Below are 13,492 nucleotides of genomic sequence, written 5' to 3' on the forward strand. Positions count from 1 at the left end.
GGGCCTACTGGATTATTAACACCAAGCAGCTAAAGGTGCAGACCTTGAGCCCAAAGTGTTCTTTAACTTTAGAAAAGATGCCTAGCAGCAAGTACAACGTGTTGACTTACTGGGGTGTCTAAAACGTGAGAAAAACCAGGATTAAACTTGAAAGCAGAATACAGGGTTAACGGAAGGATTCTTGGCAATGTGGAGGAGCAGAGGGATCTTGGGGTTCATCTCCACAGTTCTCTGAAAGCTGCCACCCTGGTGGATAGAGTTGTTAAGAAGGCGTATGGTGTGTTAGCTTTCATTACTAGAGGGATTGAGTTCAAGAGCCGTGAAGTTATGTTCCAGCTATACGAAAGCCTGGTTCGGCCACATCTGGAGTATTGTGTCCAGTTCTGGTCGCCTCATTACAGGAAAGATGTGGAAGCGTTGGAAAAGGTGCAGAGGAGATTTACCAGGATGTTGCCTGGAATGGAGGGAAGGTCTTACGAAGAAAGGTTGAGAGCGCTAGGGCTTTTCTCTTTAGAACGAAGGATGAGAGGTGACTTGATAGAGGTGTACAAAATGATCAGAGGTATAGATACAGTGGACAGCCAGAGACTTTTTCCTCGGGTGGAGGTAGCTATTACGAGGGGGCATAGTTTTAAAGTGTGTGGACGTAGATATAAGGGAGATGTCAGAGGTAGGTTCTTTACTCAGTGGTCGGGGCGTGGAATGCATTGCCGGACAGGGTAGAGGAGTCGGCCTCATTAGGGGTATTTAAGCAGCTATTAGATAGGTGTATGGATGACAGTATATGGTAGGGGCGGAGGTTAGATAGAATTTAGGATTAGGGTAAAAGTTCGGCACAACAGAGTGGGCCGAAGGGCCTGTACTGTGCTGTACTGTTCTATGTTCTATCACGCAGTTGTGCTAGAATGGGGAGAGGAACTTCATTCAGTTTTCTGTTAGCAAAGAAATACAGAGAGCTTGGATGAAACCTCAAATGGTCATTAACTGTCACGTGTTATGTTCAATGTCTGTTCTGAAGCACTCCTTTCCCGGGTTGGGAAGGACAGCTCCACTTTCATTTATGCCACTTAACCTTGCGAATTAAACTCATTCTATTTTAAAGTTGCATTGTGTGCAGTAGAACTCACACAAACTGCATCCTCTGGCTTACGAATATTATTTTGAGTCATTTGAAATCCTCAGGGCAAAATTAAAACTATTTTACTCGTCTGAGATGTCAGAGTACATAAATAATATTTTTACAAATTACTTTACTGGCACAGATGTTCATCTTCATATTTATCTGTACAATACATCAACTGTAATAATTATGTACCAAGTGTTACAATGCTGCTTTATTGCAGATTTGTCTTTGCTGGGGTCACACTGGAAAATAGGTTGGGAACCACTAAGCTCCACTATGATACATTACATATTACAGAGCTATCTGTTATTAATGCATCACCTGTCAATTGATATTACTGCAGTGTAGATAAGATGTTACAATGTTCAGCATTACAACTTTATTGACTGTTTTCTAATTTTAGAGGTACTCCTGCATAAGGCAGCTGCCCTGACAGTTCCCCAGTTTTACACTACTGTCATTACTCCTCTGTTGCTTTAAACTGTGGAAATCCAATGCTAATAAGCACAATCTCAAAGATTTCTACTGAGTACTCATGATTTAAAAATGGTCTGCTACAATCAGAAATGCACAATAAAAAATTGCTGAAAAGCATTATTTGTTAGAAAATCAAAAATCAGAGTTGAGATTTAATTTGTGCTAACATTTTTCCAAATATTAACCATACACAACCGTATACGTAACGTGTTCCTAATTGTGAAATCGGATCAGGAAAAACATGTACATATTGGAAATCAGAAATTAACCTCATTTCCAATTTTGAATCTTGCAGCACAAGGTCATCAATCCCTCTGTGAAAATACCCTTATGAAAAACATTTAATTTCTGCTGGGAATCAAAGCTAAATATAGATAATGCTGTCTAAAACATAATAACTATTAACAGCCATTGATACATAGATGTCAAACATTTGAATTTGTTGTAGGAATGCAGGCTTTCAATGTAACATTAGTGCACTAGAATCAGAATCATCTGGATTCAACAGTCTATGCTCAATGGCTTACCCTGATTTTCATCAATGCCCTTTGTAAGATGTGAGTTTTTTTTCCAAAATGTAATACAACGCATTTTTGTTACACCAAATATAATCATAAAATATACACAGACATAACATACCAACTCACTTCATGAATAAGTTATAAAAGTGCATCTACTTTAGCCAGAGGATAATTTCTGAAGTGTAATGTGTTATGGAGATCATACTGCATGATTTTTGAATAAAGCATTAAAAAGACAATGCAAGACACATGATAGAGATAAGATCTTTCTCTACCCATTCCTAAATTGACTGATTAAATAATCATCAGTTTACTCTAAAACAATGGAATTTTGTTCTGCATCGTCAATTTTTTAAAAAGGTGGCTAGAAATGCTTAAAATGAACACAGTAAGGCCTCAGGTATTTTTCATGCTTTTTGACACATCATATGAAGATTACATTTTTTGGCAGGATAGAAGATAGCCACAATTAATTTAAGTATGCAAAAAAAATCATTTTTAAAAGAATAAAACTCAAGTAAACAGTAGGTTAACTTTTAGAAATTACACACATTAATACATTTACTCTTAATGTACAAAAACCTGCTAAGACTTCACAGATACATAATCAGACAAAAGCGGATGTCCAATCACAGGAGAGATAACAAAAATCTAGATCGGTTTCAAGGCATCGTCTTAGAAGAGGAGAGAGAGGCGAGTGGTATTCTAAAGAATGGGACTTACTGATACCCGAAGACGTGACACAACAAGAACTGAGTAATATAGGGATAGGTGGGAGAGGTGGGAGAGGTGGTTGTTGGGTGCAGGCAACTACTAATTAGGGAAGGGACTGGCCTTATGGGAATTTAAACATGACAAAAAAAAATTAAGTTTAAGGTATTGGTGGGGTAACAGCAAATGCAGATCTGCAAAGACAATGGTGATAATTGAGCAAGACTTAGTGAGATAATTAACAACAAAATTCAGGGTGAGCTAAAGTTTACAGTGGATGAGTGGCAAAGGCCAGCCAGGTGAGCACTGGAACAGTGGAATATGGACGAGACAAATGATTGGATGAGGTTTTCAGCAGATGAGATGAAGCAGGGGGCAGAGGTTAACAATAATATGGAACTAGAGTTGACAGTCTTTGTGGTGGAAGGGATTATAGGACTGAAAACTCAATTCAAGGTCAAAGATGGCAACAATGTTGTTCAGACAGACAATAATCAGGGAGAGAGATGATATTGATGTTTGAGGAGACAATGGAAATGTCGTTATACCAGTGCTTACAGGAACAAGTATGGCTCGCCCAAGATGTTGGACAACCATGTTGGAAAATTAACCACGATCATGGTCACAGAGACATCATGTGACTTTGGTTACAGACTTTAATGCTTGAGCAGAATGGAATATCTAACATTGAGAGATATTACACTAAAAATCCACTGTATTGTGTTAGTCTATTGTGCATTAAATATAGAAGGTTGAGTAAAAGCAATGAGCATGCTTTCTGGTGCACAGCTGTGGAAATTCTTATTGTTGAACTGAAAATTGACAAATCCAGTCAAATTTCAGAAGCATGAATCCATGGAACGTACTTGATTATGGACTGCATAAAACAAGGCTTACTATCATTTTGTATGTGGAGGACAACAAAGATTTTGCTGGAGGTCTCATTTAAGCATAATCCTAGCATTACATAAGTGTAATCTACTGAACTGTCGAAATAATCTCAACTGTTACCAAGAGATACAAATATCACTTTTATACCTACCGCTAATTACAAGCATTCTTGGAAAAAGGCACTGTATAGAACTCCCTGATCTGATGTCATCGAGTTCCTATTCCGCTGATCTGATAAATGGGCAGTATTCACTCACATCAATGTGGCAGAACCTTTGAGAGATAACGCTGGAGAAGAACTACACAACATGCCTACAACTAGATTAGACCTGACAAATCAGCAGTTTTAACTTTTAAAACCAAACCAGCAGGAGGTAACAGATAGGCTTTAATACAGTATTTTGGATTCCCAGAAGTAGAACTTGCTTCCCCATTTAATTTTTTTTTTTTAGGTGAGCATTTACATTAAGGCAGATCAAAGTCCAATCTACAAGATCCAAATGTTATGGAGTACAAATTCCTATAAGGTTCAAAATGGGCTTATATATGTGTCAGAATTCCAAAGAGGTGACAGTTTAGAGGGTCAGAATCTGGGAACATAACTGTTCTGAACAGAGATCAATACAATGAATTCTGTGTACAGCACTGGAACTTTGTCTGTAGCATTCTGAGAAATCAATATCACTTACCCACATATCTAGGAACGAAGAGCAAATGAAATGTCAGCGTTGTACCCTATATCTTATATCATTAGCTTCTAATTCGAACAAGAATTACACCACAAAAACAGACCAATTAGCCTAACCAGTCTGCATCCACATTTTTGTCCCACACAGACTTCCATAAATCACATACCTATTTTTAGCATACTAACTCTTCAGCTCATTTTACTTCACCCACCTACTTATTCAATCTCATTTCGAAATGTTGAGTTTGCGTTACCACAATTCTTGGAAGTGAACAACAGTCCCTCAACTTCCGGTCTTCGTTCTGAACCTTACATTAACCTTGCATTTCCAATCCTCATTCTTGACTCAAGGACTGAAGTTTACTGCTGCTTTCTCTCATTCTTTCATAATTGTAAATACTTAATTACCTTATAACTGTAGTTGTAGCTGTGCAGACATTTTGACGAGTGGCGGGTGTCTGGAAAACGACTAGTTCCGTGGGCAAATGAATATTAAAATTTTGAGACTTCCATATGTTGGACCAGCAATACTCAAAAAAATGCCCATTGAAAATGCATTTTAATTTTGAACCTAGGTGGTGTTATAAGTCAAAAGCAGTGTTCAAGAAGAAACCATGGCTGTTTCTTTAGACATACTTACCAACCTGCAAGTATGTTTGTAAGACAGGATACCATCCCAAGCTTCTTCACAGGAGCAGAGTCCGACAAAATTTAACATCAAGCAGAAGGTGGGGATATTAGGATAGGTCGAAAACTTGATAAAAGGTAGGTAGACTTTATCAAGGTTCTTAAGTAGAAAAAGGGTAGAGGCAAAGAACTTTAAGGAGGGAAGTTCTAAGCTTAGGTTGGTTAAGGGACGGATGTTAATAGCAGTAGGAGGACGCACAAGAAATCAGTTAGTGGAAGGCAGAGTTCTTCGAAGGAAATATAGTGGGAAGAGGCTACAGCAATAGACATGGGTTAGAAGTAGAATGTGGAATTGGGTAGGGGTGGGGTGGTTGCAACGCAAATCAACAGTGCAGGAATGAATGTTCTGGCAGAGGCCGAAGGTAATGCCTTTGGTCTACTAAAGTGGAGGAAACTAATTCAAACAGAACAAGCAATCTAAGGTAATGGAGAGGTTGAGACAGATAGTTATGAAATAGAACAAGGTGCTGTCCACACAAGTGTGAAGCCTGACATAACGTCTTCAATGATGTTGCTGAGGGGTAGCATGTAGCTTTGAAATAGGTGGCGGCCATGGACATATCTTTAGGAGAGTCCAAAGATAACAGCGTGGGAGCAAGGAACAGAGACAATACAGAAGGTTCTCTGTCTACGATTGAGCAGGGCAGAGGAACAATGGCATCAAGAATAGTGCATTCAATTCCACAAGTTCATCCTGCCAGATAGATCACTGTTAGTTTGAATTGTAACCCCATCTACCCTCCTTGGTTCTATAACTCTTCACACCCTGACCTAACAGAAATGATCAACTGTAGTTTTGCGATTTTCAATTTAGCTTTTTGAAGGACAGCTTCAGATTTTCACTACCTTTTGTGAAAAATGCTTTCAGGTTCCACTCCTGAAGAACCTAGGCCTTGTTTTGGACTCTCCTACGAAAGACAATAGTTTCTATCTACCTGATCAAGTCATTAATTATAAACATCTCATTTTAATCTTCTGTACAACCTGGCCTTATCATTTTAGGCCCAACACCATTCAGGTTTAATACATACCCATTATCTCTACTCTCATGTCTAACTTTTCTCCAAGCCTATCAAACACAGCAGAGATGTTGTGAAAGATGAAGAACAGTGAACAAAGTCACAGGATGCCTTTATTTAAAGCTATTTCAACGATCTGGCATAAGATGTGATAACAGCAGATTTGGAGGGAAGAGGGATGGTGCTCAAACAGAGAAAACCCTTTACAAGAAAAGTTGGGCTCTAAGTAATTTAGGAGCAATAGGGTCCAGCAAGCGAGGGCTATGAGATTAGGACAGAAAATAAAGGAACATGCAAGCTCATGACAAGGGCAGGAGAAAACACCTCATATGGGCAGTCAAGGGAAAGGGGGATAATGCCAGAGAGACAGTTAGTTGCAAAGATTGTGAATATGCCATCAAGTAGTCCTCACAACTCCGGTTAGTGAAACTATTATTTTTTGGAGGCGGCGGGGAGGTGAGAGAGAGGGAGCGAGCGAGAGCACAGAGATAAAGAATAAGGATGAAGGTGACAATTGGTAATGAAGAGAAACCAAGGATGACCATGGAATACAGACAGCTTTGGAAGAAGAGAACAGAGGCCAATAATACTCGACGTGGTACAGCTAGAGCTGGTAATAAATGGCTCAACATCAACCAGCTGTACAACATATAGATAGGAACAGAAAAGCACTGAATCTTTAAGCCTGCTACCATCATCTAATTAAATGGTAAAGATCCGTACCTCATACTCTGTACCCAACACCCCAACTTCCAGCCTCAGGCAACTGTGTGAAATTTGCAAGTTCTTCCTGCGTCTGTGTGGGCTCCCCCCCTCCCCAGGGCTCTGGTTTCCTCCCACAATCTAAAGCTGTGCAGGTTAGGTAGACTGGTCATACCCGTAAGTGTTCAGGGACGTGTAGGCTAGGTGAATTAGCCATGGTAAATGTGGGGTTACAGGATATGGTGGAAGGCTAGGTCTGGGTGGGATGCTCTTTGGAGGGTCAGTGCTAACGCAATGGGCCAAATGGCCTCCTTCTGCACTGTAGGAGCTCTATGAATATTTTAAAAATAAATTAATTTGAGTTTTGAAAGCACCATGTATCCCATCTTTCAAAGTTCCTCTGGGAAAAGAATTCCAGTTGTGGGTGTGAAAAAGTCTTTGATTCCCCAGATGACTAGATCTAATTTTAAGATGACCATGTCCCTTCACCCTCGATGCCCAGAAGGGATTGTTTCTCTGCACCTATGTTACTGAGTCCCTTTAACATTTTAAGTACCTTACACTATACTACAAAGCATTACAAGCCAACTTATTCTCTTAATTTAACCCTTTAAACCTCATTCAATTCTCTGCCCACTTAAAATTAGGAGTAAAAATGGGGGTGGCAAAGCATGCCAGGAGAATGATGACTAAGGTAAGAGAGCACAAGGGTTTTACAGGGAATAGGATAACATAGTTGAAGATGAGGCATAATTGAAAGATCAGTAGTTGCGGAAGCATCGTGGCAAACAGGGACCAAATTGGTCTTGACTATGATGGAGGCATGGGAACAGACTCGGAACGTAAGATGGTGGCTCCGAATCCGGGCAGGAAAGCTCATCGGGAAATCAGTCGCAACCCACAGGTTTGCAAACCAAACAGTGCGATTCAAGTTTCGGCCTCCACAGAATTTAGAATGTGCAGATAGCATTTTCACGAAATGGGCGATTACAAATGATGCCGCTAGGACTCGCAGAAGTTCCAACACACGCGTACGCAGCGTGACAGTTAGGGCCGCACGGTAAGATACCGGTCCAAAGGGGGTGGGAAGCATTTTTTGAGAAGCTGAAGTTGATTGCATATGGCCTGACCGGTCCGGTGCGCGCATGCGCGCCGTGTCTGGGGCGGCCAACTTGCAGCGAAGGCCGAAGCCCCGGGTTACCGCTCGCTCACTCGCACACGCACCACAACGTACCGCAACCCATTCGGCAGCCGTTCGCCCCGCGTTTATTTGCCCCCGACACGCCACGGGCCTCCCAACCGCCCAACGCGACGTCCGGTCACCCCGCTTTCCAACGCAAATAAGTGAAGGGGGAAAAAAAAAGAGGGGAAAAAAGCCACAAGTTGAACGCATTTTTGTCCCTTTTTCCCGGCCCCGCGCGACACCCGCAGCTACTCACCTGAAGACGCCATGTTGGAGAATGACCACTGACAGAACCCGGATGTCGATCTCACGTGACACCTAAACTTCTTGGCAGTTGGAAGGTAAATTTTGTGGTTCGCGATTGTTTGGTTTAAATAAAGCGCAGGCGGTCAATTTTTTCATTGTTTTTCGAAAACATGTTGCAAAATGACCGTTTTGATATAAGATCACTTTAGAACCTGAAAAGAATGGAAACACTGGGTTATTTGTGAACAAACAAAAATCTAGTCAGCATTTCCAGGTTTTTAAAATAAAATTAGCTTTCCAGCACCAACAGAAAGTTTCTTTTTGTTCACATTTCTATTAGGCAGTTTGCATATGATAACTAATCTGTCAATCTATAGATCTACGACTTAATACCAATTTTCCCACAGCCACAAATCCCAACATGTAATGCTACCCCTTAACTAGCACAACCACCTCTTGTGATTCCTCCACTGTTCATTGTGAAACATAACCAACATCCCTGATAAGTCAAAATTTCCTTTAATTAAAAGCACTGGCAAGACTGAAACCTTGGCCTTTGTTCCCCTTTATCCTTTGGGGAGTGGGGGAGGGTGTTAAAAGTCTAAGAGTTATAATTAATAAGCTTTTAACTGTAAGTTTAAAATTAGAGTCATAGGCCATTCAAGAGAGAAGTCAGCATACACTTCACACAAAGGCTGGGTAGAAGTGTGGAACTTTCTCCCTAAAAGAATGGTAGATACAACCTCAAAATTTTGAGTCTGAGATCGATAGATCTTTGCTATATTCCAAAAGGAAAAACCAATAAAACTTCCAAACATGTTGCTGTTTTTATTCCTGATTTCTTCCATAGGCAGTGAGCTGATGAGGATGGAACACTAACACTCCAGGCACCTTCCTTTTTCTCCCTTAATTACCACAAGGCACCAATACATCGTTCGCCTTCTAAAATGAACAGCCACACAAGTCACCCTTCACACTGCACTGTGGTTAAGTCGAGAGCACGAATTCTGTATCACTATGTTCCCAAATTGGGGGGAAAAAAAAACAGCAAAACTGGGAAATAATGCATTGATCATAGTGCAGTTCCTTTCTCAAGTGTGCAAAATAAATCGGACCAATAGTCATCATTATCAAGTTTTAATTGGGTTATTTTCTTCTATCCAGCACCTTAAAAAAAATTCCTTTCTTTCAGCGTAAAGAGTTGCAACTGATAGAGATCTACCACATCTACCATCCCTATCTAGTCTGGGCCTACATGTGATTCTAGTTCCACATCACTGTATTAAATGCCCTCCGAGGTGGCAGTCAAGATGCTCAGTTGCAATAAACTGCTACAAAAGGTAGCATTTGAAGAAGAAAGCCATCATCAACAATTTATTAGGGCACCTGGGAATGAACAATAAATACTAGCCTTGCCAACTGCTACCAACCTGAATATTCATTTTTATAAACTTATTTTCAAGTTTACACTCTCTTTTCCTCCAGATCAGTAAATTATATTATGAGTAGGGATCAGAACATGATTATTTTCCTTTCAATTATATAACAACTTGCACATACAAAGCACCTTTTATATAGAAAAGTGGCTCACTTCATTGGTACCCTTGCTGCTGGACTTGATATCTACTTCTTGGTCACTGGTGTGCCTTGGCTGCAACATGTACAATGTATAAGATGAACTTCAATGATACACCAAGGTGACCTCCACAGCAGCTCCCTCTCTGTGACTTCTAACACAAAGAAGGACAAGGACAGCAGTGTTATGGCATCACCATTACCTCTAGGTTTACCTGCAAGTCACACACCATCCTTGTTTAACTATAGAATAGAGGAAGAAAGACTTGCATTTATATAATACCTTTCATGATCTCAGAGCCTCTTTATAGCCAATGAAGTAATTTTTCAAGTGTAGTCATTTTTTAAAGTATAAAAACGTCAAAGCCAAACTGCTTGGCAGGATCCTGTGCCATCAATGAGAGAAATAATCCAATAATCTGTTTTAGTTTTGTTTTGATTGAGAGCTAATTATTGGCTGGTGTCACAAGGAGCTCCCCTCTCCCCTCTCCCCGCTCCCCGCTCCCCACTCCTCACTCCTGCAGCTGCACTCTGGATAATTCCAGGGGATCTTTTGCATTCGCTTGAGAGGGCAGAAGTATCATTTGAATAATGGCACCAGTGACAACACAGTGCTTCCCCAGTACTGCGCTGGAGTGGTGGCCTAGATTATGTGCTTATATTTTGGAATAAGGCTTGAACTCATGACCTTCAGAAACAAGACAGTACTACCTGCTGTATTAACGCTGACATCATTCTTGCCTTTATTACTTGGCCAAGATCTGAGAATTCCCTATCTAATACAAATGTAGAAGTTCCATCACCACAAGAACTGCAGTGATTGAAGTAGAAGCGCTAGCCACATCTTCTTGGAGCAGCTAGAATGTAGGAAATGAATGCAGCCCTGCCAGTATTGCCAGCATCCCAGTAAAATATTTTTGAAATCATTGAACTGAGGCATTTCACAAAGACACATCAAAACCTTGGCTCAGACTATAGTTTTAAGGGAGGCTTTTAAAAATGGAGATAGGTTTGAGAAGAGTGTTCCATACAAGACAACTGAAGGTTCTGTCACTCATGGTGAAGTGGAAGGAGGGAGGAAACACTTAGGAAGCCTGAGTCAGAAAATCAAACTTTGCCGGAGGGGATGGAAAGCTCAAGAAGGTTGCAGAGGTTGGGTGAGGAATGAGATCGTGAAAAATTTGTAGAAGAGGATGACTTGATCTGTTCATTAATGGTGAGCCAGTGTAGGCCAGCAAGGACATTCAGATGTGGACTGTGGAGTTTGGGTGATTTGGAATTTATTGTAGTCAAGTGGCAATAAAGAAGATGTGAAATAGTCAAGTCTATTGATGGAGGCATAAATGTTGGTCCCTATAGTTGAAGGTGGAGTAGGGTACATAGATTAGCAATGTTGTGGGTTTGGAAATAAATGATCTTGATAATGCATAAGATATAGAGTTTACGCTCAGCTGTGGATCAAAATGAAAGCCAAGGATTTGACATTACACAGAAGTTACAGCATTGAAACAGGCAATTTGTCTCTACTGGTCACTATTGCCTTTTATGTTCCACAAAAGCCTCATGTAATCAACATATCCTTCTGTAGCTCTCTTTCTCATGTATTTCTCCTTAAATATGTCAATGCTATTCACCTCAACAAGTCCTTGTGATAGGGAGTTCCACATTCTAACTACTCTCTGGGTAAAGTAGTTCCTCCTGAATTCCCTGTTAGATTTATTGTTGACTATTTATGGCCTTTATTTTGGACTTGTTAATAAATGAAATATTTTCTCTGACTATTCTATCAAGACCTTCTAAAAGCTTCCAGAGAAAGGAGCCTAAGGCAGTTGTTCTCAATATTCAGTTGGACAAAATTATGGCTCATCTGCAATCTAGGTAAGAACTGACAAAAATAAGTGTTTCTAATTGATACTCTTCAGATTTAGCTGAATTTATTCTGATTTTTCTAATCTTCCGATTGATTTTGCCTCCCTAATATTCAGTTTGTGGTTCAGATACACAGTTTGCTACTTTAAAAAAACCTGAAATAACTGTGGATGTTGTAAATCAGGAACAAAAACAAAGTTGCTGGAAAAGCTCAGCAGGTCTGACAGCATCTGTGAAGGAGAAAACAGAGTTAACGTTTTGGGTCCGGTGACCCTTCCTCAGTTCTGCTGAGCTTTTCCAGCAACTTTGTTTTTGTTCACAGTTTGCTACTATTCAGTGTGTTAAGCACACTCTTAGAGTCCATCAAATTGCATGACCTAACAGTGAAGTGAATGAATCACCCCACTCATAGAAACATTGACAATAACATTCGTAATAACAAGCACGATAATAAGTCTTAATACAGTAGATTAATGCCAGTAATACTGTTGTTATGGCTCCTGTTGGAGAGATCAAAGGGAACATTCTATGCAACTATACTGGTTACACCCATTCTTCGTGTACTAAGAGGCTACAATTCACTGAAAAATGATGGGATATGAAACGTGAGACAGCATATGTAACAGTGCCATTAAATTCTGCTGCAGTTGACTCCTTAATCGCGGTGAATGTCAGCTCTTAGGAAGTGGAAAGTGTTCATCGTGTAACTTGAAATAATAACAATTACTGAAGGCCCCAAATTAATGTTCTTGACATGGCCCTTGTATCAACTCAAATTGAAGATATTGCAGAGCAGAATTTTCTCTTTAATTTAGCGCCCTCAAGAGGTGCCTTTGTAACATGTAAAACTGCAAAGCTGTGGTCAGAGCAGACTTTCACTCAATGACTTGACTCTCCCAGCTGAGCATCTTGAACATCTAAAGAGGGTTTTCATCATTTAGTATCCATAAACAACCTTTTAGTAAAAGATGTTTTAAATTGGCTCCGTCCCAGACAGATAAGAAAAATAGAAACAGGAGTACACCGGGTGTCCAGCCATTTTGCTAGCAGGCAGCTGTACCTCTTTAGTTTAAATTTTTCCAGATCTCTTAATAGTGTAGTATCTGCCTCATTGTCAGAGGTGCCATAGTGGGGGAAAAAACAAATTAAACCAAGATACTGCTTGTCTACTCCAAATACTTCAGGTGGTTTTCTAGCGCATTTTTAAGAAGAGCTAAGCAGTTTTCCAGGTATTCGAGTCAACAATCAAGGAAAGCAGATGAACTGGTCATTCAACTATTTATAGAACCATGCTGTGCACGAAATGGCTGCTATGTTCATCACCATAACAATGACTATTCTATAGTCCAACTATAGGGGAGGGGAGACAACAAGGTGCAGGGCTGGATGAACACAGCAGGCCAAGCAGCATCATAGGAGCAGAGAGGCTGACGTTTCGGGCCTAGACCCTTCATCAGAAAAGGGGGAGGGGAAGGGGGTTCTGAAATAAATAGGGAGAGAGTGGGAGGCGGATAGAAGATGGATAGAGGAGAGGATAGGTGGAGAGGAAACAAACAGGTCGAAGAGGCGGGGATGGGGCCAGGAAAGGTGAGTGTAGGTAGGGAGTTAGGAAGGGGATAGGTCAGTCCAGGGAGGACGGACAGGTCAAGGGGGCGGGATGAGGTTGGTCGGTAGGAGATGGAGGTGCGGCTTGAGGTGGGAGGAGGGGATAGGTGGGAGGAAGAACAGGTTAGGGAGGCAGGGACGAGCTGGACTGGTTTTGGGATGCGGTAGAGGGAGGGGAGATTTTGAAACTTGTGA

The 13,492-nt window shown here is 40.7% G+C and overlaps 2 protein-coding genes across 2 annotated transcripts in view; one reads left to right on the forward strand and one right to left on the reverse strand.

The window, feature by feature from the left end:
• Positions 1-8,377, reverse strand: part of eif4ba (eukaryotic translation initiation factor 4Ba) — a 39,691-nt gene extending 31,314 nt beyond the window's left edge. Inside the window, exon 1 of the mRNA XM_048618977.1 lies at positions 8,259-8,377. Coding sequence (XP_048474934.1) covers positions 8,259-8,271 — 13 coding nt within the window. The 5' untranslated portion in view covers positions 8,272-8,377. The remainder of the gene's footprint in view (positions 1-8,258) is intronic.
• The window catches only part of LOC109926446 (keratin, type II cytoskeletal 8-like), a 171,291-nt gene continuing 166,125 nt past the window's right edge, over positions 8,327-13,492 (forward strand). The window contains exons 1-2 of the mRNA XM_048618978.1: positions 8,327-8,343; positions 11,615-11,701. Of these exons, the coding sequence (XP_048474935.1) occupies positions 11,682-11,701 (20 nt within the window). The 5' untranslated portion in view covers positions 8,327-8,343; positions 11,615-11,681. The remainder of the gene's footprint in view (positions 8,344-11,614; positions 11,702-13,492) is intronic.

The sequence above is a fragment of the Rhincodon typus genome, chromosome 41 (assembly GCF_021869965.1).
Source record: "Rhincodon typus isolate 14 chromosome 41, sRhiTyp1.1, whole genome shotgun sequence".
Taxonomy (NCBI): domain Eukaryota; kingdom Metazoa; phylum Chordata; class Chondrichthyes; order Orectolobiformes; family Rhincodontidae; genus Rhincodon; species Rhincodon typus.